The sequence below is a fragment of the Heterocephalus glaber genome, unplaced genomic scaffold, assembly GCF_053883595.1.
Source record: "Heterocephalus glaber isolate CG9 unplaced genomic scaffold, H.glaber_assembly_v1.0 deba00001724, whole genome shotgun sequence".
NCBI lineage: Eukaryota > Metazoa > Chordata > Mammalia > Rodentia > Bathyergidae > Heterocephalus > Heterocephalus glaber.
In genome coordinates, this window is record NW_028258435.1 from 5,703,748 (window position 1) to 5,731,266 (window position 27,519).

Here is a 27,519-nt window from a genome sequence, read left to right on the forward strand (position 1 = left end):
GAAAGAGATTGGAAAATGAAGGTTCTGGACTCCAGATCCACATTCCAGGGAAGCCTAAGCCCACAACTCTAGGAGTTTTAGGGAACTGGACCCGAAGGGAGACAGGAAGCAGGTGAGAACTGGCAGCGGGTGTGCAGAGAGGGCCTAGGAGGACCTGGGGGTATCTCAATCAGCTCCTCGCTCTTCTGACTGTGAACTTGTGGTCATGTACTTTCAGCCAGCCATGTCTGCAGGCTGATCTGGAGCGTGGGCCACCACCTCTGCTCAGTGCCCCAAATGTCCTGGATGCATGGTGAAACCCACATGGGTCCTCTACTTGGCTGGGAGGAGAGGAGCCAGCTCAGCCTATGCTGCTCAGGTCAAAGGCTTTGCTATTGAGTCCCAGTCCTGAGATCAGGAAACAGGGCCTCCCTGGGACCCCATTGCTGGGGCAGCTTGGTCACTGGTCACAGTGCTTCTCTGGACTGGGCACCAGAATCCTGTACCCTGCCCTTGGTTGGAAGTCTTCTGGGTCCATGTGGATGCAGGGGTGTGGAGAGGTGGGGAGTGGCATGGTGGCTGGCAGGGACCATGGGAGGCACCGTGTGTGACACCACCGCAGACCAACCATCCTTGCTCCTTGTTGCATGTTCCCCAACTGTGCTGCCATCTGCCTCCCTTCTGGGGTTAGGGAGCCTTTGAGGATGTGGCTAGTGCAGTCCCTTCATGATTCCCTGCACTGTCCTGCTAGAATCCGCTCTGACCAGTTGGAGCAGTGTCTCCTGTTGTTTTCTCCAATCACAGAATTTTACAGCTACAAGGAGAGACTCAGAGAGGACCCATCCACAGGTCTCAGGTCACATTTGAGGCAATGCAGGTCTGGAGACTGGAAGTGACCTCTCCACTATGAACCCACCCTCAGCAGCCGTGGAGTCCTCACCAGCTTGACTTCCTGTGGGGCCTCATTGCAGAGTGTAGCAGCACCTGGGGACCCCGGCCGGGGCCCTCTTCTCTGATGAGCATACTTGGTCATGGTTGAATTCAATCTTCATCTATTTTTTTCTTACTCTTCCAAGCCACGGGGTGTCTTTCAGCCATGGCTCTTTGCAATTCCAGAGCTTGGAGTGCTGATCACACGTTGGAGCAATGTTTGCAGAGTGACAAGCAGCCCTGTCTGGGGGGAGAGGAGGGGACCAGAGCTGGGGTCAAGAGGAGACCCCTGCTGCTGAGGGCCTTAAAGGTACATGAAGAGGTATCTGAATTTTATTTTTAGATACTAACAAAATTCTTAAACAGTTGTTTAAAATGCATGATTGATAGCCAGCATATGATTTCCTAGAGTTTATAAAAAATTATTTAAAATTAGCTAGGACTTTTTTTTTTTTTTTAACAAAGGAAAGTAGAAATCCTGCCTTTCAGGAAGGAACTTCGACTGAGCTGATTTGAGCATCTGCACATGATTTGTTTGGTCTGGTTTGGTGTCTTTTCCTGTTTCCTAGAGACTGTGCAGGCAGGTCCTGGGTCTGCAGACACTCAGCTCGGGGAGGAAGACACTGCGTGCACATGGTCAGGACATCTCAAGGCTCTTGCTCTTAGGATCAAGGACAGGGCCTGCCCAGGTGAGACTGCCTGCCTTCCCCTAGGTCTCTCTGTCCCTGTCTCTGTGTGCAGCTGCAAGGAACAGTCGCCCCCACCTTTGGAGCAGCAAACACACCTAGAGAGGCAGCCCCTTCCTGGCCTGTCCCCTGCAGCTCCAGGGCCTTTACTCAGGGGCTCTCTGATCCTGTGGGTGCTGAACACTGGGACATGGTCCGGGCGTGTCCCATGCAATTGCTTAAAGTGCATCTCCAGCCTCTGTTGTTTCCTCTGTGGATACCTTGGGGCTGCAGTCTTGTTCCCAGTCTGCACACCGAGAGGCCTGCCCTGTGATTCGCCAATAGTACGCACTTCTGGACTCCTGTGCCCAGGGTGTGTGTGGTGCTCACTGCTGGTATCTTCTGATTTTGAAAATCAGTCTTCCCCTGGACTCCAGGTGGGCTCTGCCACTGTCCACGCCCCTGCCAAGGGGTAAGGGGAGCGCAGCCCAGCCAGCCCCACCCTTTGCATGCAAGTGGTCTCCCCCACTGAGTCACCTGACTCTACAAGGGCTGGGATCCTGGCTCCTGTCCGTGCCTTGAATCCTTCAGTTCCTCTGCAGGAAGTAAGAGCCCAGGCATGTTCATGCTCTAGCAGACACTGAAGACCTGGCGCCTGTGAGGCACAGGGCCCATTTTGCACAGGAAACCGAGGCCAGGAACATGTCTCCCTGACCCCAGAGACAGCCATGGAGTTCACCAGCCATTCATGTGCCTGGGTTGAACACTGGCATTTCTAGAAATCCTCACGACCCTTAGATCAGGGGAGTATCTCACAACCCCGTGTCAGATGACAAAGTAGTCACTGTCACAGTCACATGAGCCAGCCCTGCTGGGCTCCAGGGTGCTAACAGAATAAAGTGAATAATGCGCACTCGTTTTTCTAACAGCTGTCTCTGCAGTCACATTTACAGCTCAGCTGGGAGCCCAAAAGACAACATCCCTGTGTCATGGAAACTGTGGTCAAGGAGAGGTAAAAACGAACAGAACGTAAATATATACCATGATGGCAGAGGGACAGTGCGGCAAAGACAAAGCAGAAGGAGAAGATGGACAGGTTGGGAGAGGGGACCGTTGGGAGAGGATGATGCCAGGCCTTGTGGAGAAGGGGACAGGAGCAGCATCCTGGAGAAGCGAGGAGGGGATCTCAGGAAGATGGTCCAGGGTGGAGGACAGAGGACAGGCGAGGGAACTGTGCTCTGTGTGTGCTGATGTCCGAGGCCAGCATGGAGAGACAGCAGGCGGACAGCAGGTGGCTGGTAGTGAGGACAGGTCGGGCCAGGGCATTCTGCCTCAGACTCCAACAGGTGTCGGTGGGAGTGTGCCCCTGTGCACCGTGCCAGGAGGCGGCACACCTGGGCAGAAGGGACAGCACAGTCTGTGTCATGCAGGGTACTGCCAGCTACACATGGCTTCTAAAGGGGGCTGGTGTGAAAGAGGAAATGAATCTGCAACTAGATGTCACTTCCATCAGTCTAGATTCAAACTTACTAGATTTAATTTGGTTACACTTAGGGGACCATGCTTACCAGTCAGCACAGGGCCAGAGTGTAAAGGCTCCTAAGGGGTGGGGTCTGACTGTGATGTTATATCGCACACCTGTAAGTGACACATGTATTTGTGGGATCTGTATTTTATGTAAGTCATCTAACAGCAGACCTGCTCGGAGTGGCTCCTGGGGTTGGGATTGGGGCACAGGTTGTGCACTGAGCAACCACCAGCAGGGCCCACTGTGGATTTCTCGGACTCCCAGAGCCACCGTTCACCCCTTTTCTCAAGATTGAGTCCCCAGGCTGGAGGAAAGAGTGAGACACAGAGGGAGACATTAAGTCAGCATCAAATGTGTCAGCGGACAAAGGGAGGCAGGAAAGGTGTGCTGGAGGCAGGGTCACCATGGAAGCCACTGGCCATCTGCGTCCATCTGTGTTTGTTGCACGCTCTCCCTCATCAGGGAAGTCTGTTGCCAGGTGGCCCTTTTGGGTCTAGAGCTAGGTTTGCAAGGGACAATGGTCCACAAGGCCATGGGGGCAGAGAGTGCAGGGCTTTCTCAGGGTCCCTAGGGGATTATTGACTTTAAATGTCATGCATTTTATAAGCAAAGCCATGATTAAACAATTACCATCAAACCCAGTGAGGTAAACTGAAGGAAAAAGAATTTTTACTAGGGAACCAAGTTGCAGAAGACAATTTAGAAACTGTGAGTTATTTTCTCTATTAAAGTTTTCACTCTTTAGGGGTCAAAGTTAATGGAATGTGAACAAAGGGAATTACATTTATTCATGAAATTTTAGGGGATCTTTCTTTCTGATGGTGTTTAGGTCTCTGGCTTGTCTAAGTTTGGGGATTTAGGAGTAGTAGGATGGTCGTGTCGGCTCCCCAAGGGTTCTCTGAGCACACACGCAATTTCTCCTGTCTCTGTCTCTCTGTCTCTTTCTGTCTCTCTCCTTGTCTCTGTCTTTAGGTTTCTGTCTGTCTGTCTGTCTGTGATGGTTAAGCTTAATTGTCAACTTGATTGGCTTGAAAGTTGCCAGGAGATTAGTAGAGTTCACTTCTGGGTGTGTCTGTGGGGTTCATGGAGGGGTGAAGTTGGAGTCTGTATCTGGTCCCTGACCTCTTTCCCTCTGATGCTGTTCCCTAGCTTTGCTTTCCAGCTGCTGTAAACTAAGCATCTTTCCTCTGCTATGCCCTTCTGCCATGATGTTCCTGCCTTGGAGCCAGCTACCCTTGGACTGAATCCTCTGAAACCATGAGCCAAATTAAACCTCTCTCCTTTAAGCTGTGGGAGTCAGATATTGTGTCCTAGTGAAAGGAAAGCTGACTGTATAGTACCTGTCTCTTAGATACATAATGGTCAGAGTTTCCAAATTAACTGGACCACCCTGAACATTGCTTGCTCCCAGAGCAAAACTGCGTTTGTTGTTGTTCATGGTCATAAATCAGGGAGTGGAAAAGGATCTGTTTCCCAGTGGTGGGAAAAAGTGCTTCTCTTTGAGGTTGGTGGCTTGGGGGACACAGGGAACTAGAGGGAACACAGGAGCCCTTTCTTCATTTCTTATTATCCCAGTTTCATTACTAGCAGAGAGAGAGAGAGAGAGAGAGAGAGAGAGAGAGAGAGAGAGAGAGAGAGAGAGGCACCACTCTAACTTGCTTCTAAACAGCCCACAGAGACAATTTTCCTTGGTGACCCAAAGTTTGGTGTTTCTTAATATCCAAAGCTTAGATTCTTATTAAACTCAAGTCCTCATACCTCCATCTCAGTTTATGGTTTCCAATTCTTTGTGAAGGACCATGCTCTGCATTGTTTACGTGTATACTCTTGTAGGCTTATTACACATTTCACCTGGTGATTGTACTTTGTTTTCATTAAAAAAAAAAAGGGCTCATGCTACCCACTGTCCTCTGGGCACACAGAAAACATACATGTGCATAAAATGAGCCACTGGTGTGCAGAGACCTTCACACTCATGAAGGATGGGCAGGTCTTGATACTTGAACCTTGCATCAAATATGAATAGGGTGACCTGCTCAGGACAAGCCACGTAGCCGGGGCCAGAATTGCACCTACTCCTAGATATCATGCTTCCCTGGGACAGACTAGCGCTTTCTATGAAAACTAAGTTAACAAGATAACCAAATGAGCAGCTAATTCTTTACCGTGTACCTGGAAAACAAGGTGAATAAGATCACAGTAGGCTTATCGTCTTAGAGTCTTCTTGTTCATTATTAGATAGAAAAGATGTTTCCCTAGCACTTTGCATGGAATTTGAATCTTAAATGTACATGGTGCTATATGCTCAGCCAGCTTTCTGGTTTGAATTGAGGCACCTGAAATGTAAGATACAGTTGTATTTTATAATTATGCAAAAATTAGTTTGCGTGAAGAATATGCTTTTTTTTATTGGCTGATCCCTAGAAAGGCCTTGTGGTGGCTATGGCACCATCTTCTTCAATTTGCCAGGATGCTAAATGCCCTGAAAGAACCCTTGCATGGACACAGGGAAAGGTTAACTTTTAAAATGATAAAGAAAAATCACCATATTCTCTATCCCAATGCTGTCCATAGCCTTGCTTCACTCGAAGCCTTGCATACTAATCACATCATCTTTGTTCTATGTCAGGCTCAGAACTCATTGCCTTTTCTGCTGACTGTAGCGGAAAACGGGTGGGCTAATTCTGACTTTCACAGTCGGTCTGCGTTTCAGCTTGCTTTCCTCATCAGGGGCCGTTCCCAGGGAACGAGGGAAGAGGCTAATTGGCTAATCAACATGGAGAGCAGCAGCCGGAAGGGAAGTCAGGGAATTCAGAGGCCAAAAAGGGCCGCCCATCTCCTTCACGTTGTTTTCCCTTACGGACATTCAGCCCTGTCCGTTGCAGATTATCAGGACACTCTAGTGACTTGGGACCTCGTGCGTCACCTGCGTGAAGGAAACACACCTTGGAAATTTTACCACCCTTTACTGCCCTGGAAATGCCCCATTGGAAGACAGTGTCAGGAAGAGGACTGATTCATGACAGAGGAGGGAACAGGGTCCAAAATCCGAATCAGTGGGTGCTGATCACCGGCCATTGCAGTTATTTCAAGAGTGGACCAAAGAGAGTCGCAGCGCACTCATCTAACAAGAATAGCCCCCCTCTGTCAGCTCTGGACCCCAGGATGTGGTTCTGCCTCTAGTTAGCTGTATTGCCTGGCTTTTGGCAATCACACAGCACATCCAACAAGGTCCTTAGCATGACTATTCACCATTTTCCTCTAACAACCCGCTCCTCACCAGAGTGTACTGGCCAGGGAGCCACTGCACACACCGATTGATATGGACAGAGTGCTCCAGGGAACCCTGAGGTCACCTGAAAAGGCAGTGTGTGGAGTGTACCTCATTTACCCCTATGACCATCAGCTGTCTTCCAAAGTCTCCCTGTCAAAGGTGGTCCTGGGACAGCACAGGGGTAGACAAGAAAGAACTCCGCAGGTCTACCCAAGCATTTTAGAAGCAGAACTTCTGAAGAATCAGCTGTGTGCTGTAAAGGGCAGTGCCTAGGTGCCTTCTTCAGTCTCTGGCTTTCCTTCTGAAATTTCCATTCCCAACCATAGGGAAATAAGATACCTGCTCAGAAGGACTGCATATATGCAATACAGATTCATAAATATTTCTTTAAATAATTGATATTTTTGGTGGCCTGGAGTAGGAAAATAAACCATAACTCAATAGGCATTATATCCACCTAATCCACATTTATCAAATTATGGGCATTCCAAAGGACATTTGTCATCATATGTGCAAAATCTGCTGATAGAAAAATCTGTGACCCTGTATAACTTACTGACCCTTAGGATAAGGGTGTTTTTATTTAAAAACTGTGGAATTAGACCATTACTATGTATTTTGAAAATAAATTCTTCACATACAAGGCCAGCCTTGGATGATGGGTCAACTGTATAATAAATATAAGATGACTGACTAAATATGAACTTGATGTAATCTGAATTGGGTTACTCAGATGCTCTTTGCTGTTGCTCAAATAAGCAAAAAATGATAAAAAAGCACATGAAATTTGTAATAAGAAAAACCATCAACAGAATGACTACATAGCCACCACTTACAGAAAATAATTTAATCTTAATGAGCTTTAGTTTCTAATTAGTACAAGGAGAGGAAGATAGTTTCTACCCGACTTATCTCTACATAATCACTGTGAAGATCCAGCCCAATGATGCACAGAAATATGCTCATAGGAAATGCACATTATTAGTAGGACTTTGGTTTATGTATAACTGCAGCAACGGAGGAGACTTGGAATTAAAATAAATACTTAATTTCCAAGTTATAAATAATGTTCTTTCTACATCCTGTGGATTCCTATTGTAACAATCCAGTGATTTGTATAAATTTGTTTTGTCTAAAACAGAATCTCTTGATAAACTCAACATTTCAATTTCTAATCAAGGTGGAAAATGCTTCCCTGGGTGTATAAATAACCTGAGACTTTACACCTGCTCCCGAGGCTGGTGTCAGTCATCGGAAGCTCTGTCCTTGGGCCTGTGTCACGGCCCTGCTCTCTCTCTGCTCGGCAGCCATCTGCACCATGGAGAGGAGAGGGTATGCCTGCATCATGCCTGGAACCCTTGACAAATGTCCCCGTCTGCATGGCTTCTCCTTTAACTCTAGGTCACTGGGCCTGTGTGTGTTAGGAACAAGGCCCAGCCCACCCCAGAGGGGCCTGCTGCAGGCTCTGGGCAGGAAGAGCTGTGACTTCCCCAAGGAACAGGAAGGGCCACCTTGCCATGGTGCTCAGACCCCAAGAAGGTATCTCTCCTGCCCACTACCTGGCACCCTGTGCTCTCACTGCACCCCCACTTTGAAGGTGTCCCTGCCATGGCACAAGTTTGCACTTGTTGACAGTGACAGCGGTACAAGCTCTAGCAGTAAGGTAAACCATGATGCGTCTAGTGAGGAGGGCAGGAGAATAGGAGGCCAATAGGTTGATGCTGTTCAAAGCCTTATTTTAATAAAACATCACTAGGAGTTTGTTCATGAAAAATGATTGCTAGATGAACAAAGCTCTCCAGCGCTTTGGATCTAGAATTTTTCTGCAGATTCCTGACCCTCATGGGCTATGAAATAAGGGAGAATAATCCACTGGGAATTTCACCGTGTGATGTTGATAAATGGTGTCTCAGAACACCCGCTTGTGGGGGCACTTCAGTGGAGATTTCTCCCTGTGCCAGAAAGGCTGTCCCTGTACCGCTGTCTCCAGGAAGCAGTAAGCTGGCCTGGAAATCAGACAAGCCTCTGGTGTCCCCTGCAGAGAATCCACAATAGTCAGAGTCACAGTGGAGTGTTCCCCATGAGAGAGAGACACCACTGTTGACTCCATGGCTCCTTGGCTTGGTGTTTGCAGGAGAGGCTGTCAGAAAGGGGTAAAGCATGCACTTCCCACCAGTGTGTGAGTACCCAGCAAGTGGACACATCTGTCTTCTGCCGGAAGCTGCTTGTCTAATCCACAGCAGCTCCCTGGGGCTGCACTGAGCTCGAGTTGTTCAAGGATTCATTTAAAGTCCAGGTAACGAGTGACTGTGGGCACTGCCTAACTGGGGAGCAGATGCCGCTGTGAATTGGAACCCAGTATCAGTATCTTAGAGCGGATTCTGACTGTGCCCTGCTCCTCTCCTGGGAGTTTGCTCTCTGGGACTGCTTGCTCACTGGCTGACAGCCTGGGCATGGTCACCATGCCAGATGTGCTCTGGAAATAGGCAATCTTAGGGCCTGCATCCTAAACATGCAATTGCTTGTTGACACTGTTGTGCATCCATTTTGTGATAGCTTTGCTTGCATTAGTTCAGCAAAAATGTCTTGGGTTTGAGATGCTACCTGCCATTTTAAAACAACCATATTCCAAGTGTTCAAGTCACGGCAAACAACCCGAGACAATGACACTCCAAGGCCATTCTGGTAAGGCCTCTGACTAGTTTTTCCAAATGTGCTACTTTGTATGTTGGAAAGTAGATTACTTGAATTATCATCCTAAATAAACTAAGATTGAGAAGTTTAACTCTAGGTAGTAAAGAGCTGAAATGAAATTTGGTTAAGACCCTTGGTTAAATGACGTATTTCAAACCTCCTACCTTAATCCATCACATGCAAAAACATTCATAATTTGAAATGTTAATGTCTACTGCCTTCCAAACAGCATAAGCATTTTAAAAAGCAATATTTTATATCTTTTTAATAATACGCCATGCCCACAATACAAATCATGCATGGATCTCAACTAATGACATCACCTCAAACTGCATGCATTTAATACGGTATCTGCAAATAACTTGGCCAGCTGGTTTGCTGTCCAACTCTCCACATATTTCACTACATAGAGCTATGGCTTTTAAGTCTTAACATCTCATTAATGGTAGTGGTGCATTTTGTCCCCAGCAGAGTAAGCAGAGTCAGTAGCAACTCTATTGGTCCCCGTGTTCTGTGCCAATGCCTCATTCTTTGTTAAATCTTCTCCACGTGATGTCCTATAGCATTAAGTCAGGAAAATCTTGGAAGTCAGGCACTGAAGGTTGACTATGACATGGGTTTTCTTCTATGAGAAGCTCAAACTATAAATAATTTAAGGAGTAAATTAAAGAGGAGATGGTAGGGCCACATGGAAGTAGAGTTTCTGAAGATGGGGAAAGGGCTTCAGGAGAGGAGAAAGAGGGGAGCATCAGGAGGGAAAAGGAATAAAAACAATCAAGATGTGATATATACATAATAATTCCCCCAGGGCCGGGGATTTAGCTCAGTGGTTCTGCCACCTGCCTTGCAGGCGCAAGGTCCCGAGTTCAATCCCCGGTACCAAAAAAACCCCCAAAACAAACAAACATAATAATTCCCCCAAAGAAATGTGATTATTGTGTATTGCAAACATATACTATTAAAAATTGGGGGAGAGTACATTTTAATTTATGCTTTTCATATGTAAGTGTATGTCTATTTATATATGTATATTTGCCCAAGGGGGAAATGTAAGTGGGAAATTGTTTTTGTAAGAATTTTAAGCCACTGGAACAGTCTAGAATTACGGCATACAATTCTGGCTTCCTTATAAGATGCTTGTGACTTCTGAGTGGGAAACAGCCCTGTCTGCCTGCACACAGGACCCATAGCTGCATGATCTAAAAGGCTCTCTCCCCACTGGCTCAAATGATGGTCTTCGTGTTGAGAAGTTTGCTCTCCTGGACCTGAGCTCTGAGCCCAAGGAGGAAGGGCAAGAGCACCCACTGCCACACTGTCATTGTTTTGGTGTATCTCTAGGAGGTAAACTGTGAGCTATCCATTTCTAGAAAAGAAATGACCTTCAGGGAAGGGCATGTCAAAGCCGTGCTTTTGAGTTTTATCCTAACAGAAGGCGAGCGTCATCTCAGGTGCGCTGTGCCAGGTCCCCAGCTCCGCACAGAACTCTCCTTGCTCTCAGGTGCCACAGTGGTGGGTGCCCCGGACAGGAAGCACGTGACCAGCCCATTGACCATCTCCTCCCCACTGCATCTCTTCGCATCCTTCTCACATGACAGACAGCCACCAACTCAAGCTGTGGCTGTTGACAGAGCCCACCTAATAGTCACCACCTGAGGACCCCCTGCCTGGGAGATGCGTGGACTCAGGCCACCCCACAGCACCCCAATAGTCTCGCTGGCGGGGAACTTTCAAGAGAATGGCAAGTTAAAGACGAAGGATGCTAAATTTCTTCTCTTGCTCAGTTTTGCTTAGCTAATCGAATATGTACAGCGTAAATATCTCAGCAAACTGCTGTGACCACCAAACCGAATAACAATTTGAGCAAAACAAAATTTAAAGCCTAGGAGATAAGGTGAAGAAGTCCTCTAAGGCAGAGGGAAAATCTCACACGCACCTACTCCTTTCAGGAGTCATCAAGCCGAACCGTTGCTGCGGCAATGTCAGGGTGTCAGGGATCGTCAACACCACAGAATTCCCCTAGAAAGCCAGGCCCAGGGCACAGCGCGACGCTTTCCTAGTATTTGAAAGATTACCGTTTTCTTCCTCCTCCTCGTCCTCCTCCTCCTCGTCGTCCTCCTCCTCGTCCTCCTCCACATCATCTCCGTCTTCGTCATCGTCCTCCTCCTCCTCCTCCTCCTCCTCCTCAATCTCGTCCTCCTCCTCCCGGTCCACTTCCTCCTCCTCATCGTCCTCGTCTCCTTGTTCCTCATTGTCCTCAGAGAAGTCCTCCTCCTCCTCCTCCTCCTCCTCCTCCTCCTTCTCGTCCATGTCTTCGGTCCTGTCGCTCTCATAGCAGTCATCCACCGAGGAGCTGTCTGCTTTCACTGCAAATGGTTTTCGCTTGGGCGCAGGCTCTTGGGGCTGCTTATCTTGTGTTTTTCTTTTTTTAGCCAAGGGACAACCATATACACTGATAAAAAAACAGACAATGAGAGAGAGAGAGAGAGAGAGAGAGTTGTGTTATTGTCTTTAAAGATCAGAGCAATGGGTGATCCTGATGAAGATATTTAAGGTTGAGCACGAACAGCATCCATGTGGATGCCAGAGGGTGATGGGCAGACACACGCCTCACACATGTGCTGAATTTCTGTTAATGAAAATGCACTCCAAAGAAAGATGGTTTGCGTTGTCTGCTGCCATGAACATGTACTCTGAGTCTCCTAGTCCCTCATTACTCTGGTTCCAAATGACATGGAGATGCAGATAAAATTCCCGAGGATGGTTTATGAAACATTTGCATGAGATGCAGAGCATGCAGTTGACAATGCAAATTCAGTTTAGTCAACATTTTACCAGATATACAGCATGTGTGATGTACATTTAAAACAATATTGATTTTGAGCATGCTCTTTTAACCTACAGGATTTACATAAGATATAAAAGTGTGTTATGTTGTGAACAAGCTTTGGATTTGTATATTCTGTAGGTAAAAGTATACCTATAGACATAGTAACCTACTGAAAGAAGTGAAGCCACATATGTGCTTGCTGGTGATGTTCAGGAGAGGAAGCTGTGCAGGACCCTGTCAGTCCTGGGTAGTATCAGTCCATCCCCAGACCTATGTGTGATTGGTGGTCACTACCAAATCAGGCTGAAATTGGTCCAAACTTGGGTAAGACCCTTACAGCTTCAGCTCACAAAATTTCCTTGAGAAAGGGCAATTTTCCAAAGCTATGCTGCCACGTTAGTCTTCTTTTTTTCTTTCCGGAAATCCTACATATGCTGCAATGAATAAGGGAGAAAAGACAGAGAGGAGAAAGTACCGTGGGCAAATACCCCATGTGTCTAAAGTGCGGCGTGTAAACTCCCTGCTGACCAGGTCCACGTGGAGCCCTGGAGCCCTGGACTGGCTCAGCTCTGGACTGGGAATGGAGACCAGATCACTGGGCCTTGTGGGTTCTGTGGGGCAGGAGGCAGCGCTAAACAGGAGACGAAGAGGGAAAGGCACCAGCCCTCAGCCCAGGGTCTGTGTTCCAATGGGGACGGCACCATCTTAGATCCACTGACCACTGCTCACTGTGGCACCAAGAGCCTCATGCACGTATGGAGAGGATCACAGAGTCTCTGATAAAGTACAGGTCATGTATGAGGCTCTGCAGGAAATACAGCACCACTTCCAAGCCCTTAGAGATGCAAACAAGTTCAAGTGTTAGAAAAGTTGTGGCCAATGGCCAGCCATGTGGGGAGGAGGGCACTTTGGGATTGTGAAGCCGAGGTGGACAGAGATCAGCAGTCTCGGCAGGTAGAGGGTGAAACACTCAGACACAGGTGGGTAACGGGTTCCACCTCTGCCGGCAACAGGAGGAACAAAGCTGACAGGGCGGGCAGGTGCTGGGAGCAGGGACCCAGGAACAGGACCCAGGACACACTGCATTTGTATCACGAGGAGTGTGACTTGCTCATGGCAGATCTTACTGCTTGAGTGACTTAGAAAAATGTCCAGCCATGTACCTCAGAGTCATCAGCTCAGAATGAAAAAATATTCATGTCACCCAGTTGCCTTAGAGATGAAATGGAAAAGAAAAAGAAAAAAACCCACATAGGAGGTTCGTACAGTGCCTGGCATGTGGTTGGCACTCAGTGCGCGGTAGGGACTGCTGTTTAATATTGATGATAAGAAATCACCTCTGCTGTCTTATTATTGCTTGGGTGACAGGCTATTTAGGAAATATGTTACTCCTCAGGGTTCTGGAAACTAACTCTTTCTAGTATCACTACTTCTAAGACAAGTAGGCAGCTGGCACTATTGCAAGGGGAGAGCACACTGCTGACCCTTTGGCACTGTTGCTTGACCAGACCAGGTGAGTGTGTGGGTGGGAAGCCAGGCGGGAACAGAGGGCTGGACAATGGTCCCACTGTGGGTGTCAGTGTGGTGCTGTCGTCATCCAGTGGGCTTTAGTTCCCAGGGTATGCGGCACAGCCACCCGGGGAGAAGGAGGAAGCGATGTGGAGGGACCGTGCACCCAAGGTGCCGACAGCTAGGCTTCCTTCGTCAGCACCAAGGGGGACCTGGGCTGTCTGGCCAGGCCTCAGTTTACCTGGATCTGCAAGTTACCAGTACCTTCCCGAATGGTTCCTTTCTCAGTATGGGAACTTCCTAGCAAAGTGTAGGTGTTGCTACCTTCCCATCGATTTCTGTTTTCACCTGGGCCAGTTTTACTCCCTTATCTTACATTTCACAAACCATCTGGATTAAACTGGAAGCCATCAGCCCAGCCTGCCTCAAACGTCCTGTGTCCCACTGCCAACGTACAGGGGTGCACACAAGTTTCTCTGCCTCCTTTAAGGTAGTGTAAATAAAATTTTACTTCCAACCACATGTGAATCTAGATGCCACTTCCCTCTGTCCCTTGTCTGTGTGGCTCTTTCTCGCTAACTGTCCATTTCTGTATCTACTTTTAACATGATCATAACATTCAAACCCCAGGCACATTTCATTCTATTTATAGGGATGATGGGACTCAGGAACGTGCTCAGAGTGGCAGAGGTCCTTGGGCTCTGCAGTGAAGGCCTGGGACATGTCACAGGGACGCTCTGGAAGGTGGCTCTGGGACATGTTGAATGCAGGCTTACTGTGATCTTCAAATGCTGCATAAAGTGACGTGAATGCAGGAGAGTGTGTGAGTGGCCTCCCACCATCTGTCACTATGCTGCGGGTGTTGATGTGGTGTCCAGGGTCACCTTGGAGCTTCAGGGGCCTGCAGGAGAGAGCCACCATGTCCTAGGGATGCCATGTCTGTGAGCAGGGTGGATGGTGCCCAGAGGGATGAAGAGGGGGGCCTCGTTCCTGTCTACCTGTGTAGCTCACCTGACCCGCAGGTACGCTCAGCCCCAGCCGGGCACCTGTGTGTCACCTGGGAAGCTGTCACCAAGGGAGGTCCTCAGCAATGAACTTGGCCTTTGTTCTCATCTTCCTGTGCAGAGATTTCAAGCTCAGCTGACTTGGAATTCGTGCCGAAGCCTGCTTCTCTGTGAAGCCTCCCCGGGCTGCATGTGTCCCATGGTGGCTAAGGGACCCAGTTAGCATTAGGTGCTCGGTGAATGTCTCAGAAGGAGCAAACCGTAATTCTCCTGCTCGTAGGGGAATGAAGTGCACTCATGTGAGACCAGAGGCACAAACACAGCTTCTGGAAGGTGCTTAACCGAGACTCATGTTTCAGAGTTGCAGTGTCCACTAGCCATAAGCAGCTATTTAATTAACATGAAAGAAAATTAAAAATTTAATTTCTTGAGTGCACTGGTCACATTTCAAGTGTCTGGTAGCTATGTGAGGTGAGTGGCTACCACACTGGACGGAGCAGAGAGGCGATGTTTCCACCCTCACACCAAGTTCTCTGGATAGATCTGTGAGAGCCTAGCACACTGGTGGAGAGGGTCTGGATACCACAGGGAAGGGCGCTGAATGGAGGAAGGGCTGGGGCATGGAAGGGAACTCAAGGTTTCTGGCTGAGCCCCAAGAAGGCCCTCACTGGCCTCGTCAGCTGGAGGAGCCATGGCCTGTGTGTGCATAGCACAGTCAGACTCACTGGTCCCAAGGGACAGGGTGGTGCTGGGACGCAGGTTGCAGAGAGGCTTGGCCTGCAGGCTCCTGCAAGCCCCTGAGCCTCCAAGGTGACCCCATGTATGCCTGCAGTGTGGTGCCACGGGGATGCCACTCACATCCTCCTTGTATTCTCCTCACTTTATAGAAAATGCAGCACTTGAGAATCATAAGACTGCATGGTATATTTCTTTGCACACAGTTGAAATGTCAAAGAATTACTAAGCATCATTACTCAGAAGATAATGGTCACTCAAGTCTTCTTGTTGAAAAAGCCATCTCTTGTAACTTTTGCAGATTTTTTTTTTTGAGACAGGAAATGGCTATGTAGTCCAGGCTGGCCTTGAACTCCTGGCAATCCTCCTGCCTCAGTCTCCCTAGTCCTAGGTGTGCACCACCATGCCCAGATTAATTTTTCCAGAGTGTATCCACGAAACTATTCTATTTTTTTTTTTTTTTGGTACCGGGAATTGGGTCCTGTGCTTGTGAGGCAGCAGTGGTGCCACTGAGCTAAATCCCCAGCCTTTGTATGAAGTGATTCTTAATGCAGATACCAGGCATGAAAACCAGCAGTGACCTTATCTCATAGAATTCTGCTAAATGTTACCCTCAGGCTTCCTGTAATTCACCAGTGCCTGGGAGCAGAAAAGAAAGTCCCAGTATTTTAAGTGGAGTGAAAAGAGAAATAAATGCTCAATTAGAAATGAGAAATCTGGGCTTCCATTTTGTGACCCCATTTAAGCTACTTACAGTGGCAAATGAAAGATCGCATTCGATTTTCCCTGCTCTCCTACAAGCGCTGCCCTTCTCAGAACATCTCTGTATTCTCTGGCATCCTTCAAAACATCCTTTAGTTGTTTCTTTGGCTTTTATGATCCCTTTGTTCTGATCTTGGTTTAAACAGAGTTCAGCCCTTCCCACCAGGCTATTCACTTGCCCAAGAAGAAGTTTTCTCAGTGAAAGCACATGCTTAAAATCCCAGGGAGTCCAGGGTCTCGAGCCGGGCTTCTGTGCTATTTTTAGTGGTCTTTTACATGATGTTTTCTTACATCCAATTTTAATACAAACAGAGGACAAGGGGGGTGTCTGCTGCCCACCATCTCTCGTGCAGCTCCTGGCCTCACCGCATAAACAGAGATCATGAAGCATTCTTCATAATCTTTTTACGGATGTTATTTTTCATGTATTAATTGAAGAGTCCCAATTGAGTCAAGGTTAAAAGAAATATTTTGTAGTGATAGAAATAATGGAGAGCACAATTCTGGAGTTATGAATTGTAACTGCAGCTCAGCTAACACTAAAGTCGCAGCAGTTCCCAGGGCCTGGGGTTTTCTAGATCCTTTCCTGGTTTGCATCTATTAATCCACAAGGCCAGCCTAGGATTCAGACTTTCGAAACCCCACTGCCAAGGATGGAGGGTTTGAGTACCATGCTTGGGGCTCCGCAGGAGAGAACACTGGGTGACTCCATGTGTTCTGTTTGCCCCTGTCTTGGTTTTCTGGTTTCTGATGAGGTGTCCTCATCTCTCCCTGGGTAAGGAGCCACTGGAACTGTAATGTACTTGCTCTAACCCTTTCATGTATAGTAAGTAGGCAATCAGTTAGTATTTGCTGCATGAATAGTTTTGGGGAATTTGTTTGCGTGATTTGTTCCAGAGGCATTTTAATAAATGGTGCCAACCTAAGCCCTAACTTCAAGGGGCATGGTGGAGAGCTCCACAAGGGAAGGAAGGGACAGAGAAGGTGACACAGGGAACCAATATGGGGAGGGCAGGGAGAGACAGGGAAGGAAGGAGGGGGTGGGTGCAGTGGCCTTAGGAGAGCCAGGCGGCTGCAGATGGAGCTGGCAGTGGTCACCCAGGTCTCTTTGGCTATGATAGGGTTGTTGGTGTCGCCCAGGGTTCTGGGAGGCCCCCAGGAGTTTGGCTACTGAAACAACACAGTTGGAGCTGCACTGCAGAAACTGCTATGGGCTGCAAGGGTGGAGTGAGCTGGAAGCAGACAGGTGGCCTTTGGGGAGTGACATCAGGCAGCAATTCAGTGGCTTGGGCATGGGAAAAACATGGCCCGCTGGGAGCAGACAAGGACAAGGATGTGCCTGGTACACAGTGGGGCTGGCTGCTGATGGGGAAGATGCAGGAGAAGACCCTCTCTCTGAAGTGCGGGAAGAAGCACAAAGGACCGGCTGGTTGGGTGCCGAATTTGAGGTTCCTGTGCAGAATTCAGCTGGCACGTGGGCATCACAGGGTTCTGCTGGCCATGCCCCGTGGGGGTGGGTGGGTGGTGGCCATGGTTCTGTTGAGGTTGGCACTCTTGCCCGGGAGTCCCCACTGTCCAGACTGTGGCCAAACCCTCTGGTCACTGGGGGGTAGGAAGAGGGGAGAGAGGGGCCACCATACTGAAGACGACACCCACACAGCCCCTGGGGCATCCTGGGGGCAGAAGAGGGGAGCCCTGGGGCCCTGGAAGGGCAGATCACATCCATATCCATGAAAGTAGGGTCCTTTCTTAATGGGTCTGAGGCCCAGATCAACATTAAGAACCAGGTGCAGGGTAGGCGTGGGAGGCTGTAATCCCAGCACTCTGGGAGGCTGAGGTAGAAGGATTCCAAGTTGGAGTTCAGCCTGGGAAACTCAATGAGACCCTGTTTCAAAATGAAAAATAAAAAAGGGCTGGGAATGTAGCTTAGTGTAAAGATCCTGGGTTCAATCTTCAGGACCACACACAATAAACAGCCCCATCAATACGAGAATAAGCTGCCCCAAGCTACCCACTTGAGGCTGTTGAACTACTGGGCCTGGGGTAGCCCAAGGCTTCCCCTCCACCTCATTGTCCCAGTCAGTGGCAGGTATGACACATACAGGCACCCCAAGACCAGCATGTTGGGGGGTTGGCCAAAGCTGAGGTCTCTGCTCTTGTTTTTCTTCTCCTCCCATCTCGCGTACTGCCTCTTACCATTAAACTTTTAAAGGGTTATTCTCATAAAACTCTAGAATACATAAAAAGCATTTAAAAATACTTTAGAAGTAATTTAAAATCACTGATGATTCAATTAAAGCACTAGCATTTCCAACTTCCCGGTACATCTTTTCAACAACGCACTCACTTATAAAACCAATTTGGTTTCAGCGACATATTAATGTATTTTCTCAATTTTGTTCTTTTATTCTCCATATAGAGGGTTGTTAACAAAGGTCTAGTTGATTTGAAAATTATATATATAAAATTTTAGTTTGAACCTGGTGTAAATGTTCCAGGCATTAAAAAGGTTCAATGAAAAATTGTTCAAAATCTTTACTTGATTTTTCTGCTTAGGGAGTTTAAACAAATCTCCATTTCTGGGAGGCAAATGTTGCTTTTTAAAAACTTGTTTTAAAAAAATGTCTTGAAATGATGTTGCCTATTATTAAAGAATTATTTCCTTGAACAATAATTCAAAGAATCAAATAAAGTATAAAATGACCACTAACTTTAGTCTCCTTTTGCCAGAAAAGCAGTTAGACTCAAGGAAGAGGCTAAAGGCCCCTCTTTCAGCATGCAGTGGCCCATGGTGATGTCCACCTCTGGGGTGACATCCTATTCTGGGGCAGATGGAGCTCAGGTTCACACTCAGGACATTTGCAAACCAGCCCCTCAGAGGATTCGGTTCCCTGGCAGCTAAGATGATTCTTTTATATCTATTTTCTTATTCTTGATACTCTTAAAATATTCACCTCCTCTTTCTCTGTTCCCTTCCATGTGTGTCTCTGGGCCTTTAAAAGTGAGAGTTGACCTGATTCAAACCCTTGTGATAGTCACACTACCACCACTGGCACCAACAATGCCTTCCTTTCTCCCTCCTTTTTCTCTTCTCCCCTCCTTACTTTCTTTCCTTCCTCTCTCCCTCCTGGTTGTATGCAGTATGATAAAAAAATACAGTGACTGTTAATAGAAAAATTATTACAGTGAAAGACATTGCCATCAATTCCCCCTCAAAATACTCACCTCCACTTTGAGCACACTCATTCCACCATTCTTGCCTCTTTCTGCAGCAGCTCTGGAGTCCTCTTCCCTGAGTATCTTAATGAGGTGTGATCAGAAATATGGTGAATGCCGAGTGCCATCCAACAGAAAGGCAGACTCATAAAAACATGTCACTGTGTCCTCATCCATCTTATTCACCAGATCTGGCATCGTGTGATGTCTGGCTCTTCCCCAAAGAAAAAGTGATCATGAAAGGGGAAATATTCTGAATCGATTCAGGACACCGAGGCAGCTAGGACAGTAAGGCAACCAGGACAGGACAGTGTAACTAAAGACACTCAAGAAAGAGGACTCCAGAGCTGCTGCAGAAAGTGGTAAGAATGATGGGATGAGTGTATTCAAAGTCAGAGGGATTTTGAGGGAGATTCAGGGCAATGTGTCTTTTACTATAATAAATTTTCAAAAAAGGTAAACATTCAACATACATTTTGATCTTACTAGTATAACTCTCTATTCTCCCTCAAGGGCATGATAGAATCCCCTCTTTAGACTTTTCAGTAAGAGTACTTTGTCTTGGTGTGTTGGCAAGAAATTATTCCATTATGAAATATTTAAAGTTTTGATAGTTGACAGATGAGATGTTTAATTCACATCCTTGACTTGGTAGTGGAGCAATATAACTGAACATTCCTAGATCAAAGCATTATGATCTTGCTTATGATCATATACAAGTAGTATGTATAAAAATTATACACACTCATGCACACACATACTCTCTTTTGACATAATATGCTTCCAGAGAAGCGTGAATCTTCTTAAATGTGCATTTTCTAATAAGTTACTGTAAGTAAAACATAAGCTTTTGCTCCACATAGATTTCCAGAATTGCTCAGTGGTTTATTGAGCATCAGGTCACAATAATGAGCTCTCAGACCTGGTTGTTATAAAGAGGATTCAGACATATTTTCACTGTTGCAGCTCCTTGATTTTAATTTCTTCAGCATGGTCAGGTACAAGCTGTGAGTCTGCGTTTTCGTTTCAGGCCATGTCTGGCCTGGACACAGGTGTTCTTGTTCTATTTATTTGCTTTTCAGGGGACCATCAGAAATACTTATGAAAGAATGTCTCATTGCCTACTCCACCCTCCTCTGAGGACACCACACATGGAAATATAACTTGGGTTTCTGATGCTGTCATGATGGTCTCCTCGCCCCGCCCCAAACTCAGTTGATAAAAAATGTCAGATTTTCTTGTGACAGATGACTCCAGTTTTGAACAGGCAGTTCTCTGTTTGACAAAATCATCTCAGGAACAGCAATAGAAAATTCTGTTGTTTTCCAAAAAGACACGGGGTAAAATGGTATGAAAAAATTGCTTCTAGGACAAGTTGAAAATGTCCCTGAGGGTCCTGGTGTCCTAGTCCTGGTGTGCTCTGAACACTGCATCTCTGTCCTGTGTCCCAGCAACTTTGCCTTGTGAGCAGAGGGAGCAGCCAGTGGTTTGGAGGCCCTGTGGCTGCTATATCTGTAGCATCCCAGCTTCCATGGCAGACAGTGGAGCAGCTGGCACTTGAGGTTTCTGGAGGTCACAGAGAAAACACTGGCTGTGCAGGTGTGGCTTGTGGGTGTGTGGGCTGCGAGTGAGGTCCCGAGAGATGAGTGTGTATATGAGTGTGTGCACGGGTCTATATCCGTGTCTTCCACCTGTCACGTGCTATCGATCTCTACTTATCTGTCCCCATCACCTATTTCTATAATCTATTTATCTATGTAGCTATCATCACCTCTCTCTGAAATCTACCACCTCTCTACCTATCTGTGTCGTCTATCAGCTATCTACATATGTCTATCATCTATCAATGTATGTATCTATCACGTATGTTTCTATCGATCTATTTCTATCATTTCTGCCATCATCTATGTCTATATCAATTTATTTCTCCCAATCTCTATTCATCCTCTATTTATCTGTGTATCTATCATCTAACTGTGTCATCATTCATCTACGTATCTACCTGTGTATCCATCACTTATCTGTCTCTATACTCTATCATCCACCCATGTATGTAGCTATATTTCTATCCCAATTAGCTAGTTCCACCTCTATCATCTACCTACTATCTACCATCTGTTTTTGCATTTACCATCTATCTCAATCTGTTTATCTATCTATCCTATCTGTCTATCTGCCTACCTACTTCCATCTGCCTCTCCATATATGACAAACTCAGCAGCCTCTCCTCTCCTTGAGCTTGGATGAAGACACTCAGCCCCTTTTCTTGGTCCCAGAGAAGCTTCCTGAGCCATTGGGAACACAGAGAAGAGATGGTCCTACAGTGCAGACCCAGCACACAGTAGGTCCTCAGTTTGGCTTTTAGCTCTTTGTGTTTAAATGAGCGCATCACTTATTTAGAGGAATTGATGGGATGCCTTGGCGAGCAGGCTCCAGCATGTTTCCAGCATGTCCCCATGGGTCTCAGAGTGTCCCTCGCACACCCTGGACTGTGCCCCACAGAAGGAGGCACTGCTAGTGGGGTGTTGTCACACGCAGCCAGAGCTGGCCAGATCCCTGAACTCACAAGCGAGGTCAAAGCTGTAAAGCATTTTCCTTTTTCAAAGAAATGGACTCTTGCTTCTTCCCTATCTGCAGAAAATTTGCTGAAGGGGCCTGAGGAAGATGAGGCAGCTACTGCATATAGAATCAGGCAGGTGCTTTCTCAGCTTAAAAATAAAATCACTGGCTTCCAGCTCCCTAATTGGTTGACTGCAGATTGTGCTCCTACCATGGTGCCTAAAGCCATTTTATCTGTCTCCATATTTAATAATACTAACTAGACAAGTATCTTTTTTTTTTTTTCTACAAATTTTCTTAAGAACTGCCTACCCTCACCACCTTGTAATAGAAAACTAATCTCAGGCCTACAGAATGCAAAGTTCTCAGACTTTTATTCAGGAAAAGGATTTTAACTTTTTTTTTGTTTTGGTACCGGGGCTCAAACTCGGGACCTTGCGCTCACGAGGCAGAGGCCACAACCACTGAGCTAAATCCCCGGCCAAGGATTTTAAAAATAAAGCCTTCTTAGTTTCTGTGTTGGTGGCTTTATCACTGTAGGTCTCACATTTTCCAGGTCTTCAGCTGCAGTTTTTGGAATCCCAGGACAGGGAAGGAGTCTCTGGTGCCCACGCAGGGGCTGAGGGGAGGCGGGCATATTTACAGTCAGTCAAAGATGCTCTTTAGCATCAGGAGGTCTCAGCATCCTGGGCCACGCCTGAAGACAGCTGGGAACCACTGATGCTTGTCAGGAGACAAGCTCAGGGTGCCGATGCCACCCTTGTCCACCCTCTGAGGCTCCTGCCCTCTGCAGGCTGGGTCTGAAGGGCATGGTTGGCATCCTGGCCTCCTGCTGGCTTGGAAGCAGATGTATCATGGAGTCCCAGTGGGGTGTGAGGTGCCTCTGCATGTGGCAGTCCTGACCTTAAAGATCTGCAGCTCATGACCACTTCATCCTCTCTCCAGTCCTGGTGCAGAATCAATGTCCTTGAGCCAGGCAGGAACTGTGGATGGTTTCACAGCTGTTTCTGGTCCTTCTGTGGCAGGGTGCTGAATCCCTGAGTGAGGAGGCTGCTGTCTGCGGGTCACCACATGGCTCCAGGTGGCCCTGGCTGGGTCCCTGTGGGTCCTGACGGGGTGCACTCTGGGCCTCTCTGTCCCGGCTGCTCAAGAGTCTGCTCAGCTTGTGCATCCTGAGTGGTCAACCAGTGACCCGCACAGGTGTTTGCACCTAAGTCAGGCAGTAGCTGTCACCGACTCCACCCACCTGGATTTGGGGTCTCTGTGGGTACCTGGGCCCCTGTGCTCGCAGCCTTCTGTATATTGGGCCAGGGATTTAGCTCAGTGGTTCCGCCGCCTGCCCTGTAAGCGCAAGGACCTGAGTTCAATCCCTGGCACCAAAAACAAAAACACCGTATATCTTCCTTCCCTCCCTTCCTTCTTCTCTCTCTTCTTTCTATGTTTTTCTGGCAGGATGAGATCAGAGTCCCAGCTCCAATGCTTCCCATGGCGCTTGTGTGGGTGCTGCCTTGCTGACAGCCCTCCGCCCGTGTCCCCAGCACACCCGCTCGTGCTGCTCCCACGAAGACAACTGTCTGTCACACGCTGTCTCCTGACGTCACACCACCTTCTCTAGGGGGCCGTGTTCCTGTCCCTCTCGTTTTGGATACAGAGCTGTGTGAGCAGGTGGCATTCAATAGTTAGAGCATCACAATGTCCTTTAGCCTCCTCCTTAGCAGCTTTAGCCTCCTCCTTTGTCTTCTACCCAGCCAGACCGCTGTTTAAACTTGCCTATGTGCAACTCCCAACCCAAATAATGTTGTTTCTGAAGTAAAGAAACCAGACAAATTTCCAGAGTGGTCTAAGACACTGACCTGGAAGCACAGACCTGCCAGCCACCTGGTCCTGTCTCCTGAATTCATCATGGCACCCGAGTTTGAGACCCCGGTACCTTGCTGTGCCGGGTGTGTCCATCCCTGTCCCATGCTGGCACTGTGCATACGGAAGGCATGCCGTCAGAGCCCATTGGCTTGCCCTGTGCCCTCCAGAGGGTCTGGTCCTGGGCAGCAGCAGCAGCAGCAGCAAACTGAGGCCCTCGACAGACCTGCAAAGACCCGGCTCGGGGACACAGGTGGGTGGCGTGGCCTCACCTGTCCCAGATGCAGAGCCTCTAGGGTCACCTCAGATCTGAATTGCTAGGATTCTACCTTGCAAAGAGCTTTCCTATGATACTCAGATCTACCACTCGAGTAACAGCAAAAATAGCTCTAAGAAAATGGCTTCCAAAGTGCTATAAGCTATGTTTTTTTTTTGCTCCAGAAAAACAGGGTAAAATTTTCTAATGAAAACATCTGAACTCAATGACTTGTTTTATATTAATGTTTTTAGATGTGTAAATGAAACAGTCCACATCAATGACTTGGCGATTTCCAGCATTTCAGGGGTAACGACAGACCTCCCATCTTCTCTTTGCTCTGTCTTGCCTTTTTCCTGTACTTGGGATTAGATCCAGGGTCCCCATGCCATAGCTCCATCCCTAGCTCTTTTTTCTTTTCTTTGGCAGTGGGGATTGAACTTGGGACCTTGAGCTCTCGAGGCAGGCGGTGGAACCACTGAGCTAAATCCCTGGCCCCTGGCCCTTTTGATTTTGAGATAGGGTCTTGCTAAGTTGCTATGTTGCCCAGGCTGGGCTGACACTTGTGATTCTCCCGACCCAGCCTCCCAGAGAGCAGGGCTTACGCCAGTCCTCTATGTACACACCCGCGTCAGTGCAGGGCAGCTGTGTCTGCTGTGCCTGGTGCAGGGCCTCAGCCTCCAGGTACTCAGGGGCAGAGACAAGGAAGATTCAGTGCACTGGGCCTGCTGACTGGCCACACACTACTTCCATTCATCAGGCCTCCAGTGCTGCAAAGGCCGGAGGAGATATTGTTTTCTTTTTGTGCATGGGGAAACCAGCAGCATGGGCTGCAAACGGAGGCCTTTCAGGTGGTTCCCACGCCTGTCACTGTGACTGCGGGTTGAGGCATTCTGGGGCCAAAGAGGGGCCTCCGCCGGCAGGAGGGAAGAACCACCTCCCTCTCATTACATCGGGGCAGCACGAGGTGGATGGGGAGCTGCCCGGCCCCTGCACCCTCTTGTCCCCCTGCCTGGCCTCCCCCAGGCTGAGAGGAAGGGGCTTGGGAGGAGGGAGAGCCCCAGCCTACTTCTGAGGTCAGGGCCCCAGCACTGTGCTGGTTCAGCAGGCTGAACCCAGACAGGGACCTGGAGGTGGAGTGGTCACGTGTTCTGGTTACACTAGTGAGTGCGCCCAGCGACAGGGCACTCCCGGCCGGGTGGCATGGTGAGGCCATGTCTTGTCCTGTGGGCTGGGCCAGTATAGGACCTGCATCCCCTCTGCACCCCTGTGAAGCCTGAGGAGTGGCGCTGAATGGCTGAGGGTGACGTTGCCAGTCCCCACAAATTATTGTATTGAAGAAGATGATTTCTCCCAGGAGGCTCACGACCCTACTCCCTGCGGTTTTCGGAAATGAATCCTTTTGTGTGGGAAGCATTTCTCTGGTGCTGTCAGACACAGCATTAGACACTGCTCACGCTTGCAGAGTGCAGCCTGCAGGATGTGACAGGTCACCTAGACTGCTCAGAGAGGAAAGGGAAGGTGCCATCCCTGGATACATGCAGAAGCAGTGTGGTCCCCAGAGCCAGCTCTGCTGGGCTCTGGACAGGCAGGCTGCAGGCAGAAACACCAGGTACCCACTGAGCTTTGATTCCCCTGGGCTGACCAGGGGCCCCAAGTAGAAGGCTAGGTTGGGCTGGAGCCTCTCCTTCCCCAGAGAAGCGGCTGCTGCATTCTCCTTGCGCTATCCTCGATGGTCAGGTGCATAAATCCAGAGTCGGAGCACAGGGGAGTGGAGGGTGATTCTGTCCTGATTACAGTTGCCCTCCCGGCTCTAGCGCCTGTCCCTCCCATGGGAGGCAGCACCTCTTGGCAGGGTGGGAATGCTGGGTGCTGCCACACTCTTCTCCCAGGAGGGCTGAGGGATACCCCACCTCCGGGCAGCCTCAGGTCTGCAGCTGAATGTGAGTTCTAGCTCAGGTTCACCATCCTGTGTTGTGATTGAGGACTCCTCGTATCACCAGCTGTGTCTCAGACAGGAGCAGGGATGGGATGGGTGTGTGAGGCAGCCAGCTCCAGCATGTGTGGTCAAGGTTCTGGGTGAATGTGGGCCCTTCATCTTTCTGGGATATTTTGGTTTTCAGTTCAGCATGCTTGTGGCTCTGTGAGCTGCCAGCCCGGAACAAACTCCTCTCCATCCCTACAGATGCTGTCTCTGTGGGAATCCAGGCCTGTTCCTTTAGGGACTCTCAGCAGAGGACATCGGTGTCCCAGGATTCTCATGCCGCAGGTCTCAGCAGCCTTTCTAGCAAGTTCCCTGATGGCAGTGAAGTCTCGGCATGGGCAAGGTCCAGGTAATCGGATCCAGCTTCAGAGGGGCCTGGCATTATGAGGCAGCTCTACCTCCTCATCCCTGCTGGTGCTGGGAAGGTCATGGGACCCCATCAGCCCAAGAAATGCCAGGACGGTGCTGGGGTCTCGGTGGCCACCCGATCTGCATCTTCTAAGCCAGTTTGAGGTGAAGCTTCTGGACCCCACAGCTGGCAACATTCCAACTCACACAGACAAAAAGCTAAAACCCTACTCCAATGAGACAATGCTATGACCAAGGTAGCATTTCTTTCCTTTGAAGCTTTTATTAATTTGAGGAGGAAGAGAATGTTGAAGTTGGCACTATGATCATAATTTGGGGTCTAACAATGGAAAGCAGGGCAGGGAAGAGAGAAGAAATTACTTCCTATCCACTGTTCAGATATCCTCTTGATTCCCTTGAGGTCTTCAAGTGTGAATGTAAACAGTGATGACAACAGTAATAATGACATCTGATGTCCCAAATATGGATATGAAGAACTAGATACAAGCCAGGCGTGTGGTGCACACCTCTAATCCCAGTGCTCAGGAGGCTGAGGCAGGAGGATCACTGTGAGTTCCAGGCCAGCCTGGGGGTACGTAGTGAGTTTAAGGCCAGCCTGTACTATATAGCAAGATACTGTTTCAGAAAACAGAACAAAACAAAACAAAACAACTAGAGGCACTGCTGCTCATATTGATGGTTTCTCCAAAAATCTCCAGTGGTTGTGAAGGTTTGGAGGTGGCTTGATCTCGAGGTTCCCTGCTGGGACTTGGTCCTGGGGTGGAGGTGTGAAGAGGGGGTGCCTATGGAAGTGAGCAAGTCAGGTGCTGTCCCCTCAGGATCAGGGCTGCCTCTCTGGGGCAATGTGACCTCTCCTTCATGCGATCCCACTATGTAAAATGTCCTCCATGAGGCTCCTGGTTGCTCCTGGAGGCCTCATTTCTGAGCAGATGCAGCTCATAAACCTCTCCTGGCACCGACCATCATGTGGTGGCAGCACAAGTGTAAACCCTGCCAGCACCAGATCCTATGGTGGGATGGAGGCCTGGCTTGGGGTCTCAGAGGTAGATGCTGGCCTGCTCACTCCCAGGTCCTGCCTGTGAACCCCACTGCCACTGCAGGGCCCCATCTTGGCACAACAGGATAGAGGGGTGGCTGCCACGTACCCGCCAGAGTCCCCACACAGTCAGCGGAGGGATGAACTGAACGCTGAGCTTCCTGGTGCACGAGCCCCAGACAATAGCGGCCCTGCACACTCATTTCTAGTACATATTTTGTTGTTCCAAAGGCAAATTTATATATTTTTAATCATTAGTCAAGAACTCAGGACAAGATTATAATTGCTGAATCTAGACTTGGTCAACACAAATCCTATCATTATTAATTTCCTAT

At 48.4% G+C, this 27,519-nt stretch overlaps 1 protein-coding gene and 1 long non-coding RNA gene across 19 annotated transcripts in view; one reads left to right on the forward strand and one right to left on the reverse strand.

The window, feature by feature from the left end:
• The window catches only part of Myt1l (myelin transcription factor 1 like), a 385,446-nt gene that overhangs the window by 86,912 nt on the left and 271,015 nt on the right, over window positions 1–27,519 (reverse strand). For all 18 annotated transcript variants that reach the window (XR_015446741.1, XM_021247219.2, XM_021247217.2 and 15 more), the window contains one exon: window positions 11,143–11,519. Coding sequence is in view for 17 of the 18 variants with exons in the window: in XM_021247219.2 (XP_021102878.2) it covers window positions 11,143–11,519 (377 nt within the window). In the remaining variant the exon portion in view is untranslated. The remainder of the gene's footprint in view (window positions 1–11,142; window positions 11,520–27,519) is intronic.
• Window positions 1,478–26,118, forward strand: LOC147821644 (uncharacterized). Its single transcript, XR_015446742.1, has 3 exons — window positions 1,478–1,598; window positions 2,504–2,586; window positions 25,981–26,118. It is a non-coding gene; the product is annotated as an uncharacterized LOC147821644 (long non-coding RNA).